The 25,278-nt window shown below is 42.4% G+C and overlaps 1 protein-coding gene across 1 annotated transcript in view; it reads right to left on the minus strand.

Annotated features, from left to right (window-relative positions):
* Positions 1-25,278, minus strand: part of FAF1 (Fas associated factor 1) — a 426,653-nt gene that overhangs the window by 26,908 nt on the left and 374,467 nt on the right. Inside the window, exon 18 of the mRNA XM_089684458.1 lies at positions 22,046-22,261. Coding sequence (XP_089540584.1) covers positions 22,046-22,261 — 216 coding nt within the window. The remainder of the gene's footprint in view (positions 1-22,045; positions 22,262-25,278) is intronic.

Here is a 25,278-nt window from a genome sequence, read left to right on the forward strand (position 1 = left end):
CCCCGTTCCTGACCGCCCTCTGTTAGCTCTTCCTCACTGTACAGTGGGGCTGAGCCCACAGCATACGATACTTCGCTTGGTGAGGGAACACCAAAGGACAGGGGCAGGTCGAGGACACGTGATTTCAGTGGGCTTGCTCCCGGGCCATGCCAACTAACGGTTGTGTCTGACGTACCCACCGACCGTTGGCTGTAGGTGTCAGAGGTGACCTGGGAAGAGGAAGACGACCGAGCCAACCAATCGATGACGGCAGGGTTGTCGGTGGAGACACGACCGCTGGATGACACCGGGAGCACTGGCCTCTGGCTGCGACTAGTGCTGCCTCGACCCCTTCTTCTGCTGCCACGTCTGCTCGCTCCTAAAACATTGCCTCCTCTGCCACTCCTATGCATGTTGTCTGACATACTCTTTAATTAAACGATTCTGTGTCCCTGAGTAACAATTCTGTGTCCCTGAGTAACAATTCTGTGTCCCTCAGTAACAATTCTGTGTCCCTCAGTAACAATTCTGTGTCCCTCAGTAACAATTCTGTGTCCCTCAGTAACAATTCTGTGTCTGTCCCTCAGTAACAATTCTGTGTTTGTCCCTCAGTAACAATTCTGTGTCTGTCCCTCAGTAACAATTCTGTGTCTGTCCCTGAGTAACAATTCTGTGTCTGTCCCTGAGTAACAATTCTGTGTCCCTCAGTAACAATTCTGTGTCCCTCAGTAACAATTCTGTGTCCCTCAGTAACAATTCTGTGTCTGTCCCTGAGTAACAATTCTGTGTCTCTAAGTAACGGTTCTGTGGCCCTAAGTAACGGTTCTGTGGCCCTAAGTAACGGTTCTGTGGCCCTAAGTAACGGTTCTGTGGCCCTAAGTAACGGTTCTGTGGCCCTCAGTAACAATTCTGTGGCCCTCAGTAACAATTCTGTGGCCCTCAGTAACAATTCTGTGGCCCTCAGTAACAATTCTGTGGCCCTCAGTAACAATTCTGTGGCCCTCAGTAACGATTCTGTGTCTGTCGCTGAGTAACGATTCTGTGGCCCTAAGTAACGTTTCTGTGGCCCTAAGTAACGTTTCTGTGGCCCTAAGTAACGATTCTGTGGCCCTAAGTAACGATTCTGTGGCCCTGAGTAACGATTCTGTGGCCCTGAGTAACGATTCTGTGGCCCTGAGTAACGATTCTGTGGCCCTGAGTAACAATTCTATGTCCCTGAGTAACAATTCTGTGTCCCTGAGTAACAATTCTGTGTCCCTCAGTAACAATTCTGTGTCTGTCCCTCAGTAACAATTCTGTGTCCCTGAGTAACAATTCTGTGTCCCTGAGTAACAATTCTGTGTCCCTGAGTAACAATTCTGTGTCCCTGAGTAACAATTCTGTGTCCCTGAGTAACAATTCTGTGTCCCTCAGTAACAATTCTGTGTCCCTCAGTAACAATTCTGTGTCCCTCAGTAACAATTCTGTGTCCCTCAGTAACAATTCTGTGTCCCTCAGTAACAATTCTGTGTCCCTCAGTAACAATTCTGTGTCCCTCAGTAACAATTCTGTGTCCCTCAGTAACAATTCTGTGTCTGTCCCTGAGTAACAATTCTGTGTCCCTCAGTAACAATTCTGTGTCCCTCAGTAACAATTCTGTGTCTGTCCCTGAGTAACAATTCTGTGTCTGTCCCTGAGTAACAATTCTGTGTCCCTGAGTAACAATTCTGTGTCCCTGAGTAACAATTCTGTGTCCCTCAGTAACAATTCTGTGTCCCTCAGTAACAATTCTGTGTCCCTCAGTAACAATTCTGTGTCTGTCCCTCAGTAACAATTCTGTGTCTGTCCCTGAGTAACAATTCTGTGTCCCTCAGTAACAATTCTGTGTCTGTCCCTGAGTAACAATTCTGTGTCCCTAAGTAACGTTTCTGTGTCCCTAAGTAACGTTTCTGTGGCCCTAAGTAACGGTTCTGTGGCCCTCAGTAACAAATCTGTGTCCCTCAGTAACAATTCTGTGTCCCTCAGTAACAATTCTGTGTCTGTCCCTGAGTAACATTTCTGTGGCCCTAAGTAACGTTTCTGTGGCCCTAAGTAACGATTCTGTGGCCCTAAGTAACGATTCTGTGGCCCTAAGTAACGATTCTGTGGCCCTAAGTAACGTTTCTGTGGCCCTAAGTAACGTTTCTGTGGCCCTAAGTAACAGTTCTGTGGCCCTCAGTAACAATTCTGTGTCCCTCAGTAACAATTCTGTGTCTGTCCCTGAGTAACATTTCTTTGGCCCTAAGTAACGTTTCTGTGGCCCTAAGTAACGATTCTGTGGCCCTAAGTAACGATTCTGTGGCCCTAAGTAACGTTTCTGTGGCCCTAAGTAACGTTTCTGTGGCCCTAAGTAACAGTTCTGTGGCCCTCAGTAACAATTCTGTGTCTGTCCCTGAGTAACAATTCTGTGTCCCTAAGTAACGTTTCTGTGGCCCTAAGTAACAGTTCTGTGGCCCTCAGTAACAATTCTGTGTCCCTCAGTAACAATTCTGTGTCTGTCCCTAAGTAACGTTTCTGTGGCCCTAAGTAACGTTTCTGTGGCCCTTAGTAACGTTTCTGTAGCCCTAAGTAACGTTTCTGTGGCCCTAAGTAACGATTCTGTGGCCCTAAGTAACGATTCTGTGGCCCTAAGTAACGTTTCTGTGTCCCTAAGTAACGTTTCTGTGTCCCTAAGTAACGTTTCTGTGGCCCTAAGTAACGTTTCTGTGTCCCTAAGTAACGTTTCTGTGTCCCTAAGTAACGTTTCTGTGTCCCTAACTCTCTCCCTGAATACAGCCAGGTCTGCCTCTGTTGAATGACTGGAGGCAAATGGAGAATTCTAAAATGGCCGCCATTTATAGCTCGACCATTACACAGTGCTGGCTGGCTGGCTGCTGATTGGCTAATGCGATCACATGTCATGAATGAATGCATTATGGGTCAGCGCGCCTTGTCTGCGCGCCTTCCCAGACATCCCCGCTCCGTCGCCGCACATGTCGCCGCCATTTTAGGAAAAATTTCGAAATTTTTCTAATATTCGAAGCGAATTCCACTTCGCCTACTTCGATTCGCTCATCTCTACTAGCAGCATAAGGATTAAAAATAGTCAATGTCGACAGAGAGTGAAGTTCCACTTTAATGAACATTTAACCCTTGCAGTGTGGGTTGGGGTAGATTTTTTCAAGAATCCAAGAGTATAGCCTTAATGCATGTCAAGGAAATACAAAACTACTTGCCATCTTCATGACAGCAATAGGAGTCATCCAAAGAATGAAATAGTCTTTAATGGCCACAAATCCCCAAGACAAGGTCTGTCACAGCTTTATAATACAAGGACCATGCCTTAGATAGCAATACATTGAATACACCGTGGTTCTCAATACACTGTGCCAGCATAAAAGCAAAATATTTCTTTCTTGTATACTTTTGTAAAGATTTTATGACATCTGAAAAACCAAGGGATATGAAAATATTGATGCATATAAAAGGCCCGGGAAGGCAATATATTTGTACCTCTGTAAACAGCCAGCAAGTAGGGCGCACATATGGCGCTCTGCTTATCCAGCACCTGCACAGATGCAGCAGACTGACAATAAATTGAATATTTGTACTGAGTAGATATTTGCAGCACAGGTATTAAATTAACCGAAATTGCCATATGCTGCAGTAACGGATGCCCAATATGCTCATCTTTTCAAATTAATTTAGTGATTGTAAAGTTTGCCAGGCTGCAAAAGTGGAAGGAAAAAAAAAATAGGTCTGCTAATCCGGCAAAAAAGACAAGTTTATGTATAAAGGGCGGTCATCAAAGGACAGGACATAGAGGGAGTCCTGTGAATGGAGGCTGCAGCTTTCAGGTAGACAGGACTGACCACAACCCAGCAATGCAGGCAATTTTCTTGTCATGTTTTGAAGCAGGACAGGGAATGGAGGGCTATATTTTCATTGAGGTGGAAAGAGGAGACAACCTTAGGCAAAAAGGAGGGTTTTGGTCTCAAAACCACCATGTCCTCATGTAAAGCAAGAACATGCTCTTTACAAGAGAAAGCTGATAATTCATAAACACGCCTAACAGGCAACCAAAAAGGAACCCTAAAAGGTAATGTCTTCTGAAGAAGTGTCTCTAATCACTTCAAAGGAAGGGTGGCATCTGAAGAGCAAAGAGCACCAGGTTGAGATCTCAAGGTGTCACATGTGGTTTGAGTTGGGGGAATGATATCAGCAACTCCCTGTAGAAAAGTCCTAATAAGGGATTGCAAGGCAAAAAGTTCTTGAGAGGATGGATAAGACAGAAAGCTGTTCCTTGAATGTAATTAGGGCAGATTTTGGTAACAACAGGCTGAAAAAGGACCAAAATGCAAGCAAGTAATAAGCTAAGTGTCCATGCCCCGTGCAAAGAAGGCCTTCTATGTGCAGTAAATCTAGTGGGGAATGAACGAATCAGAGAAACCCCTATCCTTTGCAACTTGGGAGTCAACAACCATTCCATTAAAGTCAGTGACCAAAAAGCAGGAATAGGCCAAGGCTCACCTGTATGACATCTGAGTATGCATGTGTATACTATCAGGGGCGTATCTGCCGGGAGGCAAACAAGGCATCTGCCTTGGGCGGCACTTATCAGGGGGGTGGCACTGCCCCAGGCAGAAGGGACCAGTGCTGTCGCTGCAAAGGGCTGTGCTTGGCCAGGGGGCATGCTCGGGCGGGTTCGCGTGTGTGCTCGGCGGCGAGGATATGTGAGGAGACAGAGAACCTGTCAGCCATGGAGCCGGCTGGAGAGGGGGCCGGGCGGCACATAGAGAACCGTGCATTTCTCTTTTGCTCTATGTGCCGCCAGTCACCTCCCCCATCCATCTCCTGCATACGGTCAGCTACTGTATGCTCCCCCACGGTCGCTGCCCCCCCCCCCTCCAGCACTGCAGGGGATCTGTCAGCATATGCAGTCCCCAGTGCTGACAGTTCCCCCCCTCCCCTCACAGAGACGGGAGAGGAGAGAGAAAGCTGCCGCTCCTCCTCCCGTCCTCTCCTCCTGTGTCTGCCCTGCCCACACTTCCAGCCAGCCTTGTGTATTCTTTCCCCCTTCTCCCTCTTTCCCCCTCCCCCCTCTCTTCTCCCATCTCTCTCTCTCCCCCCTCTCTTTCTCCCATCTCTCTCTCTCCCCCCTCTCTTTCTCCCTCTCCTCTCTCCCCCCCTCTCTCTCTTCTCTCTCCTCCCCCCTCTCTCTTCTCTCCCCCCTCTCTCTCCTCCCTCCTCTCTCCCCCCCTCTCCCCCCCCCCTCTCCTCTCTCTCCCCCCCCTCTCCTCTCTCTCCCCCCCTCCTCTCTCTCTCCCCTCTCTCTCGATATCTCTCTCCTCTCTTCCCCTCTCTCTCTGATTGGTGTCAGTGGGAGGAATAGTGCCCCATCATTAGTGCCAGTGTGGGAGGAATAGTGCCCCATGATTGGTGTCAGTGTGGAAGTAATAGTACCCCATCGTTGGTGTCAGTGGGAGGAATAGTGCCCCATCAATAGTGCCAGTGTGGGAGGAATCGTGCCCCATCATTGGTACCAGTGGGAGGAAGTGCCCCATCATTAGTGCCAGTGTGGGAAGAATAGTGCCCCATCATTGGTGTCAGTGGGAGGAATAGTGTCCCATTACTGATGTCAGTGGGAGGAATAGTGTCCCATTACTGATGTCAGTGGGAGGAATAGCGCCCCATTGTTGTCAGTGGGCGGAGCTCTAATGGGAAGAGGTGGAGCCTAAATAGGAAGGGGTGGGGTTTACAGATGAAGGGGTGGATCTTAAACAGGAAGTGTTGGGACAAATTTAGATGCGGCGGGGGGTTCCCGATTTTAGTCTTGCCTAGGGCAGCACAAAACCAAAATACACAACTGTACACCATGCTCTTCTGGGCCAAAATTTATGATGATCTTAGAGAGCTCTATTGACCTTGGAATGAAGAATCACACATATTAACAGAAAAGAGAACACCAAGCCCTAGATGTCTGAGGTAATACAGTTTCCACATGCATAATTCCCAAAGAGGTTCTAATTATTGGCATTTAATCTGAAACACTGGGTTCTAATTTCACAGATATGAAGTAGTGGTATATGTAGGAATATAATTACTTTTTCTATACGATAAACCTGTACTTTTGTTAATTTAGATCATGAAAATGAATACACCATGTCGACATAATGTAATTAGCTCACCGTTATCAGTATGCAACATTTGAATCAAGATCTAATGTTTGCCTGTTCAAATATGTTGAAAAAGACAACAATTTGCAAGGAGTGTACATACTTTTTTCAAATGACTGTGCATGGAGTGTCAGATTCAACATTAGTTAAGTCTAATCGCCTGCTTCACATCAAAGTGACAGATACACCTTAAAAACCAATCAATAGGAGGAGGATCAACATTTCTACAAGTAGCAAGAGTTTTGCTTTCCTCTTATTTCACGGATACTTGGCTGTTAGAATGTTATCTCGCTTGTTTGTTGGAAGTGGGCAACTAACCGGATTTAAGCAGATCACACCATGCTGAACAAAACAAACTGGTTTGAAATGATTAAGCAATTCCTTCATCAGTTGGATTACCTTAAATGACTTGCACCTCTTCCCCTTCTGCCATATGGGCTGAGCAGAGGTTTTTGTAAGGCTGGAGCAGATACAGTAAAAAACTGCAGGTTTGCTCTTGAAAGTTTAACCAGATTAGGTTAACCAAGAGAGTATGAATTTAACACAATACACAATTTTATGCAGCTTGTAAAGTAGAGATCTAATGGAATAAATGCCAAAAAAGGAATTATCGAATATGGAATTCCTGGGTGCTAGAATGATCTAGAAATGTCAACTATACTTAACTACAGTGGGGCAAAAAAGTATTTAGTCAGCCACCAATTGTGCAAGTTCTCCCACTTAAAAAGATGAGAGAGGCCTGTAACTGGCATCATAGGTAGACCTCAACTATGAGAGACAAAATGAGAAAAAAAATCCAGACAATCACATTGGCTGATTTGGAAAGAATTTATTTGCAAATTATGGTGGAAAATAAGTATTTGGTCACCTACAAACATGCAAGATTTCTGGCTCTCACAGACCTGTACCTTCTTCTTTAAGAGGCTCCTCTGTCCTGCACTCATTACCTGTATCAATGGTACCTGTTTGAACTTGTTATCAGTATAAAAGACACCTGTCCACAACCTCAAACAGTCACACTCCAAACTCCACTATGGTGAAGACCAAAGAGCTGTTGAAGGACACCAGAAACAAAATTGTAGACCTGCACCAGGCTGGGAAGACTGAATCTGCAATAGGCAAGCAGCTTGGTGTGAACAAATCAACTGTGGGAGCAATAATTAGAAAATGGAAGACATACAAGACCACTGATAATCTCCCTCGATCTGGGGCTCCACGCAAGATCTCACCCTGTGGGGTCAAAATGATCACAAGATCGGTGAGCAAAAATCCCAGGACCACACGGGGGACCTAGTGAATGACCTGCAGAGAGCTGGGACCAAAGTAACAAAGGCTACCATCAGTAACACACTACGCCGCCAGGGACTCAGATCCTGCAGTGCCAGACATGTCCCCCTGCTTAAGCCAGTACATGTCCGGGCCCGTCTGAAGTTTGCTAGAGAGCATTTGGATGATCCAGAAGAGGATTGGGAGAATGTCATATGGTCAGATGAAACCAAAATAGAACTGTTTGGTAGAAACACAACTTGTTGTGTTTGGAGGAGAGAGATTGCTGAGTTGCATCCAAAGAACACCATACCTACTGTGAAGCATGGGGGTGGCAACATCATGCTTTGGGGCTGTTTCTCCGCAAAGGGACCAGGACGACTGATCCATGTACAGGACAGAATGAATGGGGCCATGTATCGTGAGATTTTGAGTGAAAACCTCCTTCCATCAGCAAGGGCATTGAAGATGAAACATGGCTGGGTCTTCCAACATGACAATGATCCCAAACATACCGCCCGGGCAACGAAGGAGTGGCTTCGTAAGAAGCATTTCAAGGTTCTGGAGTGGCCTAGCCAGTCTCCAGATCTCAACCCCATGGAAAACCTTTGGAGGGAGTTGAAAGTCTGTGTTGCCCAGCAACAGCCCCAAAACATCACTGCTCTAGAGGAGATCTGCATGGAGGAATGGGCCAACATACCAGCAACAGTGTGTGCCAACCTTGTGAAGACTTACAGGAAACGTTTGACCTCTGTCATTGCCAACAAAGGATATATAACAAAGTATTGAGATGAACTTTTGATATTGACCAAATACTTATTTTCCACCATAGTTTGCAAATAAATTCTTTCCAAATCAGCCAATGTGATTGTCTGGATTTTTTTTCTCATTTTGTCTCTCATAGTTGAGGTCTACCTATGATGCCAATTACAGGCCTCTCTCATCTTTTTAAGTGGGAGAACTTGCACAATTGGTGGCTGACTAAATACTTTTTTGCCCCACTGTATTTTTGTTCCTCTAGTTTCTATAAACCTTTACTATAGGGGATATTTAAAATTACAATTAGTATATTGTGCACGTGTATATGCAGTGGGGAAAATAATTATTTGATCCCCTGCATATTTTGTAAGTTTGCTCACTTACAAAGAAATGAAGTGTCTATACTTTTTATCATAGGTGTATTTTAAATGATAGGGACAGAATATCAACAAAAAATCCAGCTAAAACACATGAAACAAATGTTCAAAATTGAGTTGCAGTTCAGTGAGTAAAATAAGTATTCGATCCCCTACCAACCAACAATAAATCTGGCACCCACAGATTGGCTCATGTGGTACACAGATTAGTCCTGTCAATTTAAGAAGATGCTCCAAATGAAAACTCCTTATGTGTATAAAAGACACCAGTCCACAGAATCTCTTTCTTCCATTCAAACCTCACCATGGGCAAGACCAAAGAGCTGTCAAAAGACGTCAGGGACAAGACTGTAGACCTGCACAAGGCTGGAATGGGCTACAAGACCATCAGCAAGAAGCTTGGTGAGAAGGAGATAACTGTTGGAGTGATTATTCGCAAATGGAAGAAACACAAAATGACCATCAATCTCCCTCGGTCTGGAGCTCCATGCAAGGTTTTGCTTCATGGGGAAAGGATGATCATGAGAAAAGTGAGGGACCAGCCCAGAACTACACAGGAGGAGCTTGTGAATGATTTCAAGGCAGTTGGGACCACAGTCACCAAACATCCCATTGGTAACACAATATGCCGCCATAGACTGAAATCCTGCAGTGCCCACAAGGTCCCCCTCCTCAAAAAGGAACATGTACAAGTCCATCTGAAGTTTGCCAATGAACATCTAAATGATTCAGAGAAGGACTGAGGGAAAGTGCTGTGGTCAAATGAGACCAAAACTGAGCTCTTTGGCATTAACTCAGCTCGCCGTGTTTAGAGGAAGAAAAATGCTGATTATGACCCTAAGAACACGATCCCTACAGTCAAGCACGGAGGTGGAAATGCTTTGGGGTGATTGTGTGAACCTCCTGCGCTCAGGATACCTTCCAAAAAAAATTAATTAATTAAATAATCCCGAGAAGCTGCTCACATTAAATCATATACCAATGATCTTCAGCATAAACATGTGGAACCAATGTAGCGCTACTTGCTTAAATTAAAATAAACATGTGAACCAAAATACCTAGTGGATAAATATCAAATAAGAAATAAGTGTCCACTAAAGTGAAATCATGCACATAAAACATATATGTGGTTAAACCTAAATCACTAAAGTGAACATAATCATATCAACTAAAAAATAATACGTGCTTGTTGCAAATGAATATATATATATATATATATATATATATATATATATATATATATATACACATACATCAACAATGTGCATTAACACATATATATAAACCCCATAAAGTGAAACGATCCAAACGTGCATATATGTGAACTCAATACGTGCACCTGCACACAAACAACATATATTTCCGTGTATATAAAGTCCAAAATAAAGATGATCACACTCAGGTGAACACAAAACACTCGTGCTGATATTTGTATATAGAAGTGAGTTGATAGTTGAGCAGAAGATCATCCGAACACCGGCTGAATCAGCCTCTCACCTTAAGGATTCGACCCTTGCGAGTCAAAGCGTATGTTAGGATCCCTCTCACAGATCCTCCAGGTAAGTATCACTCCAAACGACTGCTCACATTGTATATGAATCTCCCCCCAGGATCAGCACTTCAATACTGGCTCCTTCTCCAAGTAAGGTTAAATGCTGCGCCAACCACTCATATGGAACATAAAACACAAGCTGATCCGTGCTCTGTCCCTCCACTCTCCGCACACACTCCCCAGGATGCTGTCAGTGTGCACGGAGGTGGAAATGCTTTGGGGTGGTTTCTCTGCTAAAGGTACAGGCCGACTTTGCTGCATTGATGGGCCAATGGACGGGGCCATGTATTGTAAAATCTTGGATGAGAACCTTCTTTCGGCAGCCAGAACACTGAAGATGGGTCATGGATGGGTCTTCCAGCATGACAATGACACAAAAGACAAAGGAGTGGCTTAAGAAGAAGCACTTTAAGGTCATGGAGTGGCCTAGCCAGTCTCCAGACCTCAATCCTATAGAAAATTTATGGAGGGAGCTAAAATTTCACGTTGCCAAGCAACATCCAAGAAACATTGGGGATTTAGGGAAGATCTGTAAAGAAGAGTGGACCAAAACCCCTCCTGAGATGTGTGCAAACCTGACAACCAACTACAAAAAACGTCTTACTTCTGTGCTTGCCAACAAGGGTTTCTCCACGAAGTACTAAGTCATGTTTTGCCTGGGGATCAAATACTTATTTTACTCACTGAACTGCAACTCAATTTATAACATTTGTATCTTGTGTTTTTCCTGGATTTTTGGTTGATATTCTGTTTCTATCATTTGAAATACACCTATGATAAAAATTAGAGACCCTTTGTTAATTTGTAAGTGGGCAAACAAAATCTGCAGGGGATCAAATGATTATTTTCCCCACTGTATATACACACATATACATATTTTTTAACATCTACTCATGAACCAGAGATTAATGTATGATAATACATTTCCCATCAGGCCCACCAAATAAGGATGCCAAAACCACTCTTCTCATTCCCATTAGACATTCCTCTAACATCCTCACTTTCCCTTATGGGTGATTTTTTCACTTGATAATGCATCTCCAGCAGCAGAATCAGAAGGTGAAGAAAACATTTCCACCAATGGATGTCACTATCTCTGTGGTCTGAACACTGCAGAGGCTAGCAAAGAGAGTAAGCTAGCAAGAGAGCAGCAAAGGAGTGACATTCCAATCAGCGAGGAAGCAAATCCATAGGAGAATGTAAGTGGTCTGTTAGCAATGTTATTGTAAGGTATTGCCAACTTCAGGATCACTCATGCGACATGACCCTCAAGTGAAAACATTCTTACAAGGCAATGCAATTGGGATGCATGCCTTTAAATGCACATGAACTTTAATGACATCACAGTTTTAGTCCGTAGGGTTCAATATTGAGTTGGCCCCGCCCTTTGCAGTTATAACAGCTTCAACTCTTCTGGGAAGGCTATCCATAAGGTTTAGGACTGTGTCTATGGGAATGTTTGATCATTCTTCCAGAAGCGCATTTGTGAGGTCAGGCACTGATGTCGGATGAGAAGGCCTTGCTCACAGTCTTTGTTCTAATTCATCCCAAAGGTGTTCTATCAGGTTGAGGTCAGGACTCTGCAGCTCAGTCAAGCTCCTCCACCCCAAACTCGCTCATCCATGTCATTATGGATCTTGCTTTGTGCACTGGTGCGCAGTCATATTGGAACAAGAAGGGGCCACCCCCAAACTGTTCCTACAAAGTTGGGAGCATGAAATTGTCCAAAATGTTTTGACATGCTGACGCCTTAAGAGTTCCCTTCACTGGAACTAAGGGGCCAAACCGAACCCCTGAAAAACAACCCCACACCATAATCCCCCCTCCACTAAACTTTTTCACTTGGCTCAATGCAGTCAGGCAAGTACTGTTCTCCTGGCAACTGCCAAACTCAGACAAGTTCATCGGATTTCCAGAGAAGTGTGATTTGTCACTCCAGAGAACATGTCTCCACTGCTCTAGAGTCCAGTGGCGGAGTGTGTTATACCACTACATCAGACGCTTTGCTTGGTGGACACTTGGTGATGTAAGACTTGAATGCAGCTGCTTGGCCATTCCATGAAGCTCTCTATGCACTGTTGTTGTGCTAATCTGAAAGTTTGGAGGTCTTTAGCTATTGACTGTGTAGACAGTTGGCGACTTCTGCCCACTGTACACTTCTGTCAATTTACATGGCCTACCACTTCGTGGCTGAGTTGCTGTTGTTCTCAGTTTCTTCCACTTTGTTATAATACCACTAACAGTTGACTGTGGAGTATTTAGTAGAAAGGAAATTTCTTGGATGGACTTTTTTGCACAGGTGGCAACCTATCACAGTACCACGCTTGAATTCACTAAGCACCTGAGAGCGACCCATTCTATCACAAATGTTTGTAGAAGCCGTCTGCATGCCTAGATGCCTGATTTCATACGCCTGAATCCAATGATTTGGAGGGGTGTCTCAATACTTTTGGCAACATAGTGTGCAGTGCCTTGAAAAAGTATTCAAACCCCTTGAAATTTTTCACATATTTTCATGTTACAACCAAAAACATAAATGTATTTCATTGGGATTTTATGTGATAGACCAACACAAAGTGGCACATAATTGTGAAGTGGAAGGAAAATGATTTTCAACCTTTTTTGTTACAAATAAATAACTGAAGTGTGGCATGCATTTGCATTCAGCCCCCCGAGTCAATACTTTGTAGAACCACCTTTCGCTGCAATTACAGCTGCAAGTCTTTTTGGGGATGTCTCTACCAGCTTTGCACATCTAGAGAGTGACTTGTTTTCCCATTCTTTGCAAAATAGCTAAAGCTCTGTCAGATTGAATAGAGAGCGTCTGCGAACAGCAGTTTTCAGGTCTTGCCACAAATTCTCTATTGGATCTAGGTCTGGACTTTGGGCCATTCATGAATATGCTTTGATCTAAACCATTCCATTGTAGCTCTGGCTGTATGTTTAGGGTCGTTGTCCTGCTGGAGGGTGAACCTCCAGCCCAGTCTCAAGTCTTTTGCAGACTAGCTTCACTGTCCCCACTGAAGAAAAGCATCACCACAACATGATGCTGTCACCACCATGTTTCACAGTGCGAATGGTGTGTTCAGGGTGATGTGCAGTCTTAGTTTTCCACCACACATAGCGTTTTGCTTTTAGGCCAAAAAGTTCAATTTTGGTCTCAACTGACCAGAGCACCTTCTTCCATGTTTGCTGTGTTCCCCACACGGCTTTTCACAAACTGCAAATTGGACTTCTTTTGGCTTTCTTTCAACAATGGCTTTGTTTATGCCACTCTTCCATAAAGGCCAGACAATTAATAGTTGTCCCCTATACAGATTCTCCCATCTGAGCTGTGGATCTCTGCAGCTCCTCCAGAGTTACCATGGGCTTCTCGGCTGCTTCTCTGATTAATGCTCTCCTTGCCCGGCCTGTCAGTTTAGGTGGATGGCCATGTCTTGGTAGGTTTGCAGTTGTGCCATACTCTTTCCATTTTCAAATGATAGATTGAACAGTGCTCCGTGAGATGTTCAAAGCTTGGGATATTTTTTTTATAACCTAACCCTTCTTTAAACTTCTTCACAACTTTATCCCTGACCTGTCTGGTGTGTTTCTTGGCCTTCATGATGCTGTTTGTTCATTAATGCTAACTTCACAATTATGTGCCACTTTGTGTTTGTCTATCACATAAAATCCCAATAAAATACATTTACTTTTATGGTTGTAACATGACAAAATGTGGAAAATTTCAAGGGGTATGAATACCTTTTCAAGGCACTGTATAAATATATACATGGACTATATTTCTAAAAATATTGGGACACCCCTCCAAATCATTGGATTCAGAAGCTCAGTGAATTCAAGTGTGATACCGTGATAGGTTGCCATGGCCTAGTAGCTGCATCCAAGCCTTACATCACCAAGTGCAATGCAAAGAGTTGGACGCAGTGGTGTAAAGCATGCCACCACTGGCCTCTAGAGCAGTGGAGACATGTTCTCTGGAGTGACAAATCACACTTCTCTGGCAATCCGATGGACTTGTCCGAGTTTGGCAGTTGCCAGGAGAACAGTACTTGCCTGACTGCATTGAGCCAAGTGAAAAAGTTTAGTGGAGGGGGGATTATGGTGTGGGGTTGTTTTTCAGGGGTTGGCCCAGTGGTTCCAATGAAGAGAATGTCCGCATACCAAGACATTTTAGACAATTTCATGCTCCCAACTTTGTGGGACCTGTTTGGAGATGGAAACTTCCTGTTCCAACATGACTGCGCACCAGTGCAATAAGCAAGGTCCATAGAGACATGGATAAGATAGTTTGGGGTGGATGAACATGACTGTCCTGCACAGAGTTCTAACTTCAAACCGATAGAACACCTTTGGAATGAATTGGATGCATTAGACTGCAACCCAGGCCTTCTTGTCCGACATCAGTGCCTGCTCTCACAAATGCGCTTCTGGACCTTGTGGATAGCCTTCCCAGCATCAGAGCAAGCTATATCAAAATGGAAATACATACACACACGTATGTATTTACACTTTGACTGACCTATAATTGTATACCTGGGCAGTGATTTTCGTAGGGGTGGATAAATGGAGGGTTTTCATGGTTACAATATTCAAGATTAATAACATCCCATGTTTTTAAAGGAATTTCATTTTGGAACTAGCCATTTTAAAACATGTACTGTATATATAAAACCATTGTTATTAGATTATAAATATTTGTGTGCTGCCTTGAAAGTCTTAGTTCTCTTTGTTTCACACTTCCTATACTAACTGAACCTGTCCACCTACAAAATATAATTGTATATTATACATACAAACAAGGTTCTTAAAGTGTTCTCTCATACATAAAAAGTATATCTTCAAAACCTTAAAAGACAATGCACTCCTTTAAAGAAGCCAGTTGCTAATTATATATATATATATATATATATATATATATATATATATATATATATATGAGCCAGCATGTAAAAGGAGAGCAATAACACTTACAATTTCTGCCACCACCAGGAACTCTGATATTTCCTTTGCAAAGAAGGCAAGAATCTTTTGGCATCTGACACTTTGGGGTATGTTGGATGCATCCTCCACTACATGCTGTGGCTCCACCAGCAACACTATTGTATCCCTGCAAAGCTATAGTGAAGTTAAGGCGGAAAGGTGAAACCAAAATGTGTAGTGGCGGATGCAGGCAACTGACACACATGGAAGTATTACATGCCAAAGATTTTTCTTAGTCTGGTGTAGCTCTGCAAGAAAGTAAAGATCACACGGGTCAGACTCCGTTGTAATTAGCAAAGGATCTATCCGCTGATCCCCTGCTGATCAGAGCAGAGGGGGGGTAGATGATATGTCAATGTCTGCTCAGTTTATGCAGAATGTACAGGAACAGAGCCTGGTCTGCTCTATGGACAGGAGGGTGTAAATGGACTCCCTTGTCCATTTCCACAACCCAACTGCCCTCTAATCTGATTCGTCTAGAGACGAATTGTATTTTTTTTTTTAGTGGACCGGAGGCAGGCAGGTGTAAATAGAAACCAGTGCTTTTCCACCCGCCAGTCTATAAGGGTGAATGGAGGATCTGATTAGGTGCGCCTCAAAAAATGACAGGCAGACCTGATCATAAGCTGACCTTTTTACATTTTTTTTCTGAACAGAGTTGCTTTGAGTGGGCTTACAAGAAAGTGGGTGAGGGTCAATTTGGTTATGTTGCTTAGCAGCCCAAAGAGCAGTCAGGACAAAGTATGCTGATTAACTACGTGTGTCAAACATATGGAACAAGAGGTGTGGATAGATCAAAAGAGTACATTCATCACTTAAAAAAAATAGCTTGCTATGTTATAATAGGGAAAATATTCTTTGATTTTTTTTCAATTATACATGAGAATTACATAAGCATAATATAAATATGAATGATGTCTGTATAGCAGAATTGTGATTTTTTGGCATTGTTTGTAACCATATAAATACATGGGGCAGCCATATTCACCCAATACATAAGCAGGCTCTGCTTCTCGCTAAGTATTGCTGTACCTTGTCACAAGTCTACCAGGCAGGGTTTGCCAGACTGAAAAGCAACTCTGCAGTCCCAAATGACATTAAATATCTACAATGTTAATGGTGGCCAGAGATCAGGTGATACAGACTCTATAGGCTTTAATTCTAACAAGTGACCTCTGAATCAGTTTTTTCCATGGCATGCAGGAAGTACTTTTTGTTTGCCCAAAAATATTGTAATTTTGGTTCTGCTGACTGAATTCACATGAACACTGAATTTTATTGATAGGTCCACTTTAAATTAGCTTTTGTGCCATTGTGCAGGAGGGGTTAAGTCATCCTATATAATCTCCCAATAAGTACTTGCAGTTCCTGGCCTGCTGGAAATTGTATTCTTTCCAGTTTAATTATCGCTGGCTCTAAGGAGATTAGAATATATTACAGAGACATCTCGGAGCTTCAGCTGTATTAGTCATTTTTAAGCCCCCGGTGTTCGGTTCTGTATGCAGCTTGTAAATATTTTGTAAACAGTTTATTAATAAAATGATCTACAAATGAGTCGCTTCCCCTCATCCGCACTGACGTCGCTGCTCATATAAAGCAGGGAAGTGGGCAGGTCAGACACGAGTCAGATTAGCCAGGCATCTGCTCTACCCAAATCCAACTTTATTAAATAAATCCCTTGCTAGACCTCTTCCATCTATAATGACACCACTTCCCTCTGCTGGATAGAGTTTCTTAAAGAGGTTTCTACCTATGCATTTAACCTAACCTATCAAAGTCTTTAAGTTTAAATATGAAGACAAATTCTACAGAGTCAAAATTGTGAAGCCATCTCTCATCCGTACATATTACCCCCTCCCCAACTCTGCTCATGTTAGAGGCTGGTAGGTGGCTGTTCTAATACCATACTCAACTAGCTTCTTTAGAGCTTGGACACCGCTAAGTAGCAAAACAAAACAGATTTCTGATGTAAACAATAAAATAATAGAAGATTCTTCTGGAGTTTTAGAACATCTCATGGTGTCAGAACTGAGCTGGTGTGAAGGTGACAAGGATCTAGGGTTGCAGAAAATAACAACCACAGTAGGTTGGCATCCGATTCTACCTTTCATTCTCCAAAACTCAGTTTACAATGCAGAGTTAAATATGATTGGCTAGCGTAGGGTTGAAAACCTTTTTTTCTTTTCTTCAGACACAGGACCTGGCCATAGTAACCAATGTTCTTCTTTCATATTCTCCTTTAAAACTCCTCTAACAAAAAATGTAGCCTAGAATTGAACACGTTTTTGTAAATGACAGGTCTGCTGTTTCCTCCATTTATATACATTTGACTTATTGCTTTTTTCTTCCTTTAGAAAAGCAGAGCATGATGAGTATTCATAATTGTCTGAAAACATAATTAAATCCACCAATTTAACAGGCCCCCAGAACAGTTAAAGCCAAGGCATGCCATGAATGAGAAATATCTCAGTTGCTTGTGCTCTCAACCAAACGGTCAAGAGATTGAATGGCTGGTGTCATTACTGATCACATGAGCAGCTCCATAGCACCTGCAGATCAAACAGAGGCTAAGCCCCCGGTCACATCAAAGCTGATTTGGAAATAGTGCGACTTGCAGTGAAGTTGCACGATTTCAAAATTGGGTGACCTGCCGACTTCAATTGCGATTTGCAAGACATCTGACACAGATGTCAATGCAAATTGCAACAAAAGTAGTGCATGCACTACTTTAGAAATCGGTGCGGCTCCGACCATGACCGCTCAAATACTAGACAATAGGGTGCGACTTGGCATACGATTTGCAAATCGCATGCCAAGTCGCACCTGATGTGACCAGGGTGTAAGATAGCAGCTTCCTTGGCTGTAAAGAATTGGAGGGTTTAGTTCCACTTTAAGGTAGCCATAAACAGCTAGATCTTTCTTCTTCAACTCCATTAGCTAAACAAGAAAAATTGCTCTATTCTTCCCAATTACAACAAACCATGCGGAAAGATGAATCTGCAAACAAAAAACAAAACAAAACAAAAAAATCATGTATAAATTGAAAAAACAAACTAAAAAGACCCCGGGCAGACTCGATGGACCACAAGATCTTATTTTCCAGCTGTCACTTTTGTATGTTTCCTATGTTTCTATATTGTACACAGATAACGGCACTCATGGTTCACCCTAGGTTCATATTTCAGCCAGAAACAGTCCATAATTCAAGGTCTGTATATCTATATCAGCCCTCTAAAAGACCCTACTGTGCCAGACCTCCACTCCTGTACAGGTAATCAGATCAAATCCCTGGATCAAAATATTGCTATATTAGGCTCTATGTACACTGGAACTCCAATAGACGTTAACTCTCCTGGCAGCAGAAAAACGCTACACGCGGTAAAAACGTGTCTAATTGCGGTACTGCGTTTACCTGCATTTAGTGTTTGGATGTTTATTCTTTTCTATGGCTAGTACTGAAATGAGTAAACGCCCAAGTGCTAAACACGGCTAGTGCTTTGGCACATTTACGCCAAAACCTTCCTCTCATGAACACTATTCTTCAGCATCCAGGAGAGGAACGTTTAACTGCCTCTAAACTCTGCTGCTCCAAAACTCAGGTAGAAGCCTATGTGTACATGGACACATAGGATTTCATTGAGTTGAAGTTAGGGGCTTTGGCAGAAAAATGCCAAAAGCTTTTAAATTCATGTTTAGGAGCAGCAGTTTGCTTGAGGCATAAAGGCCAGTTCACACCACAAAAACGCACTCCGGATGCAAGCGTTTCTGCTTACAGGTCACACCACTCTCCGTTCCGGTGCAGTTTGGATGCAGTTTGCTATGTTCCAGTACAGCTCTGTGCAGAAAAAAATGCAGCATGTTCTACTTTTTTTTTTTTTCTCTACCGGAAACTGACTATAACTGACTGCACTGGTGTGAACCAGGGCCATTGGAATACATGGAAAACACTGTGTATGCATTTTTCAATGCAGAAAAAACCCCCGCACTGGACTGCATCTGGTGTGAACTAGCTCTTAGACCTGAAGCAGAATGTGGCCTGAAAACAAAACACTACAAACAGAAAGGTATCTTATCCTTTCAATCATCTTTGCACTGTATACCGAGCCGCACATATGCAGCACAGTGTACAACCCCAGCTTCTGCCGGGACGAATCAACTTAGTGTGCATGTGTGGGACTGGCATAATCCTGCTCTGGCCAATCAAGCAACTGAGAACCCCGCACCCGGATGAAGCTTGGGAGATGGTGTTAGTACCAGTGAGGGAGCACACAGATGTTGCACAGCTGGAGCAGAGGTGTTTGCGGATTTTAGCTCCACTTTAATAAGATTTAGTCATTCGATCTTTAGATATTGGTTGTTAGAAAATCATCCAGTCCTTTTTAACATTCTAATATTGTTTTTTTTCCATTACTACCTCAAGTGGTAAAACATTCCACAGCTTAACCCATTGTAAAAATGTCCTTCCTAAACAGATGGCAAAATCTTTGTGATGGTATTTGCTTTTTTATTGCTTGTATATATGTGATACCATTGGATGTAACTGTTGATATTTCCCAAAGATGAAGACATTATGACAGTTCCAGGTCTCTTTTGGGTCTGGTAATGGCTGTTGACAGACCATGCTTTATAAAACGCAGTGAAGATCCTCCAATTCTCCTTTCCTTTGTCTGGACTACTACAGTCCTAAAAAACAATCTTGCACTATTCAACAGTATAAAACCTGCAAGAGGTGCATGCAAAAATAGAAAACTCTATTCATAGACTAAAATCATCTCAAATCACCAATGATTTCACTCACATACTATAAAATGGCTATATATATATATATACATATATATATATATATATATATATATATATATATATATATAAATAAAACAAAGTATTCAGTATTTGCAAAAACACTTGAAATTTAGCTCAGGTGCCTCCTATTTCTCTTGATCATTGCTGAGATATTTCTATACCTTGATTGGATTCCACCTCTGGTAAATTAAACTGATTGGATGTGATATGGAAAGGCACACACCTCTCTATAAAAGGCCTCATAGCCGACAACGAATACTGTATCAGAAAAAAGTCATGAGGTAAAAGAAACTGCGTGCAAAAGCTTTTTTTTTTTTGCAAAACTCCAAGCAGGCATCCATGTGATTTGCAGTGAGGAGAGGCTTCTGTCTATCCACTCTACCATAAAGCCCAGATCGGTGGAGGGCTGCAGTGATGGTTGTCCCTCTGGAAACTTGTCCGCTGATTGCTCAGTTTGGCTGGGTGACCAGCTCTTCAGAGAGCCCTGGTTGTGGTACACTTCTATTTGAAAATTATGGAGTCCACTGTGCTCTTGGGAACCTTCAGTGCAGTGGAATTTTTTTTGTAGCCTTCCAGATCTGTGCCTTGCAATAATCCTGTCTCTGAGCTTTGCCAGCAGTTTACTTGACCTCATGGCCTTTTTCTGATACAGTATGCATTGTCAGCTATGAGGCCTTTTATAGACAGGTGTGTGCCTTTCTAAATCATGTCCAGTCAACTGAATTTACCACACGTGGACTCCAATCATGGAGTAGAAGCATCTCAGCAACAATCAAGAGAAATGGGCTAAATTTCAAGTGTTGTTGCAAAGAGTCTGACTACTTATGCCAATGTGATATTTCAGTTTTTTTATTTTTAATACATTCAAAGACATTTCTAAAATTCTGTTTTCATTTTGTTTTTATGGGGTACAGAGTGTAGATTAATGAGAGAAAAATGAATTTAAACAATTGTAGTATCAGGCTGCAACATAACAATATTGAAAAAAGTGAAGGGGGTCTGAATAGAACATTGCACCATTAGACTCCAGACCCAGGGTATACTTTGAGCCTTCAAGGGTAATACAACTCCTCATGTACTGGGTTCCCCTGTAGCATTCTGAACATTTCCCAACAGAAACAATGACTGGGAAAGCTTAGGCAGGTCATATAGGTGTGAGAAATGTTAAAAAGACAATTGTAAATAATAAGTATGCTTGCAATACAAGATCATATTTGACAAAGACTTCTATATTATTTATCAAGAGTCAGGGATGTATTTAGGTATTTTGTTACCCTTGACGCACATAACTAATTGCAACTTTTAGTGCATGCTCCACCCCTTTTGTCCTGTGGTTATTTTTGAAAAACTAAAATAATTGTAGCACAACTGGCTGCACCTTGTCTGTTTTGTGAGCACAACTATTCTTCAGCTCTAAAGATCAGCAAACGTGGAGATGGACATGTTGCTTATACTATAGAGAGTATTGTGACTCCTCTCAATATCTCCTCCTGTCACATACCTTTACACTTCAGATGCTAGATTTACCCACATATGTTTAAAAGATGTTTAATAGGGTTGCGGTCAAGGCCACTGTAGTTCCTCCACACCAAACTCATCAAAACATATCTTTATAAAGCTGGCTTTGTGTACAGGGGCACACTCGTGCTAGAACAGATAATAGCTTTATTAAACTGTTGCCACAAAGAACTGGAAAATGGTCTATAATGTCTTTGTATGCTATAGCATGAACATCACCCTTCTCCGGAAACATGCAAATTCAATCATTTTGGAGTTCTATTGGCCAGGCAGTATGAGGACAAAAAAAATTGTGGCATGGGCCTGGGTAGAATGTGACCAGTGTATATTTTATTCCCTAAAACTGAGGGGTTGTACCAAATTCTGACAAATTATGGTGACTGTCATACCTTTGTTCAGCTAAAGATCATTTACTGTACCATATTTAAAGGCCCACAAATTATATAAATCACTGTGGAGGATGAGCTGTGTGTATAGACTGATGTGTTGACATTGTTAAAAGAATGCACTTTTATGTATAGCCTTTATATGTCCTTTAAATGAATGCATTCTTAACCTTGCTGCTCGGTCAGTTAAGCAGTAATGAGGAATGACATGGCATAGTAGCCGCAGGAGGTTTAAAAGGGGATACTCACATCTCTTCGTGGAAAGGTGCTGAGAAGTTTGTACTCATGGCAGGGGAATCCTTTGGATGCTACAAAGTTGAAGAGCACCTGTAATGGGTTGGAGCTGAGAAAACGCCTCTCAATAAACTCCCCACTTGGTGTCCTGATGCGTAGTTTGCTTTGTGGTTCAGTAGGCTCCTCTTCTGGCTCTGGCGGGAGGGACTGTTCTAAGGAAAGTCTGATCGCCTGGAAATCGAGAAAAAGTTGGAGACAACATGAATTCACTTCTAACAAAAATTCACACACATTACTGATGTCTTGTACCACTTTGAGGGAAAAGGAAATACCAGACATATTATTTACAATGCACAGGACCACAGACGCCATACTACCACATCTAGAAATAATGATGATCAACAACAATTTGATACACATAGATGAAACAAACCATCCTACATAAGTTGTACCTGTCTATCTACAGCCATCATTACTCTTCAAAGTGCAGAATTTACACAGGATCTCTAAACTCTTAAAAGGCAAGGGGTGGGGAGCTGAAGTTATATCAGTGAGGAGAGCTCTGAGAACTGATTGGAGGGAAGGGACACTCCCTCTTCAGATAGCACACAGGAACAGAGCTGAGGCTGTCAATCACAGGTTGTGCCCTCCCCTGCCACCATTTTTCTCTTGGTGTCAGAAAAACTTGTCAGAAGTGACTCAGGAAAGGAGAAACAAACAGAAATGACAATTAGTGCTCTGGATTGAGACAAGTACACGCTCTAGAGTGATATGCTTTGTTCACATTTCATGTCTGCTACAAACTGACCGATCTTGATGGACAGATGGTCACAACGGCATAGAAATAATTTGCATGTCTCTGCCTGAACTCTATCACGATGGCTTAGCCTTATAGCAGCATAAAAGAAAAGCATAACATTTTATTTTGTTTGAACAGAGTGGTGAGTGGTTAGAACCTCAGTCAGATTTTAATAGCTGCAGGTCCCCAGTTAGGGAGATTCAGTCTGTTTAATTGTCCTGACCAATGTCACCAGGAATGAGAGTGAATGTATGTCCAAAATTTAGATATGCCACTGGAATGGGAATAGAGGGAAAATTTTCCAATGGGGGCATATCTTCCTGTGGCAATTGTCTAAGAGGGGTTTTCTCTCACATTGGAAAGTATTCTCTCCTTTCTTCTCTCTAAAACCTTCACTAGGGTACCACTTTCTGTTGCGAAATCCTGCTGCCACGACTTATATAAGGTGTGGTCAAATAAATGCAACATCAACACATTTCATGCTTGTATGCTCTTTAAAATGTACTTTTTTTTTTTTTTTTTTTTTTTTACAATTGCATAAACTGCTGATGGGAATGAAGTGTAGGTACATCTAAGTACTTGCATGCTTTTTTTTAGTTTTATTCCGGAGCACCATGGAAGCCTTATAGCACTTTATAATGGAAACGGTAAACAGTGTTTTTATGGTTACAATCTGACCTGTCCCCTGAAATACCTCCCTAAGTAAATGTTATATTGTCTAACAAGGAGGTTCATGGGTCGACCAGAACAGAACCATGCAAGCTCTGGCAGCAAAAAATAATAAAACAGAAAAGGTATCATTTTGGGCCTTTGGAGATCACTAGAAATGTGTACACAATGACCTGAAGATACCTGCGATGTAGAGTCCACAGGCTAGTGTATGGTACTAGGATTGCCTACAGAACGAACAAAAATGAACATGGACTTCTCGGTCTACATACTTATTCTAAGTCAGTAACCCAAAAAATATTGAGGCTTCATGTTTCTTTCTGCAAAGGTTTCCTCTGAAGTAGATTAAAGTGACTTTAAAGTTTCTTTTTTTCTATTAAATAATAAACTTGTCATACTTACATGTTCTGTGCAATGGTTTTTCACAGAGCAGCCCCAATCTTCCTCTTCTTGGGTCCTTGCCAGCGTTCCTAGCTCCTCCTTTTCTGCGAGTGCCTCCATAGGAAGTCGCTTCCTATGGGGGCACTCGTGCTGGCTTGCTCTCAAGACACCCTGGGGTTTATTTACTAAAGCTGGTTGACTCAGAATCTTGTCCACCTGTGCATGGTAGCCAATCAGCTTCTAACTTCAGCTTGTTCAGTTAAGCTTTAGCAATAAAACCTGGAAGCTGATTGGTTTCCATGCAGAAGTGCACAAGATTCTGAGTCAACCAGATTTAGTAAATAAACCCCCCTGTGTCTATTAACACAGACAGGATGGCTAGACCCTGCCCCATCACAGACTTTGATTGACAGCAGCAGGAGCCATTGGCTCCCAATGCTATCAATCTGCCCAGAAGAGGGACAGAGCCGGGAGAGCCTCAGCTCTCATGCACAGCGCTAGATCAGGATCAGGTAAAGAAAAATATAAGAGAGGGCTGGGGGTGGGGTGATCCTTTGTTGCACAGAAGGTTTCTTACGTTGATGCATAGAATGCATTAAGGTAAGAAAAACCTTTAGGCTTTAGAACCACTTCAGGAGGTTGGCTTTGCAGAGAAAACCTCTCGGAGAAGTACACCTCTCATTAGAAACATGAGGATTGCCACGGCTGATCTCTCTTAATTAAAATGCTAGTAGCCTGGCTGCCTTGCTGAAAATGTGTTATTTTAAATATTATGGTCACTGACCCAAAATATATATACAGATAAGGATTTCTGACTTCTGTTGAGTATTGTATACACTCTTGTACTGGTACAGGAGTACTTTAGGGAACTTCAAATTAAATGGTACATTTTTTACACCAAATGTATAGTATATAATTAGGACTGAAGCTTTAAGCTTCTAAAAATTCCTTTATTTAGAATCCTGGAGATCAGCATTGTCATTATACACAAAGGGACAGAAACGCTACAATAATTTATATTACTCAGGCTACAAAGCCGTGTTCTGTTTTAAGATGGTCTTCTGGAAGCTTTGGCTACTGCCGATTTGAATGATTTAGAGACAGGTGTCAAAGATCCTGAGATAATGTTGTCACTGCCATTTGAGTGCCAGGTGACAAATCTGTTTATTTCTCTCTGCTTAATGACAGCGTGCAATGCAGATAATGAAAAGAAATCCTCCTTTTTACAAATTCCAATTAGATCAGATGGCCCTGCCCAAGAGGACACCTGATTAAATTGTTAGGAAAGAAAGGTTAACGAGGCTTCATAGTGGAAGTGTAATTACTTCTCTATCCTCAGTTCACACAGGTCATTCTCTTTCCTTTGAAGATGAATAGGCGAGAAAGCAATCGTACAAAT

The sequence above is a fragment of the Staurois parvus genome, unplaced genomic scaffold (assembly GCF_062004578.1).
Source record: "Staurois parvus isolate SC_StPar_1 unplaced genomic scaffold, SC_StPar_1.0 ptg000347l, whole genome shotgun sequence".
NCBI classification, from domain to species: Eukaryota; Metazoa; Chordata; class Amphibia; order Anura; family Ranidae; genus Staurois; species Staurois parvus.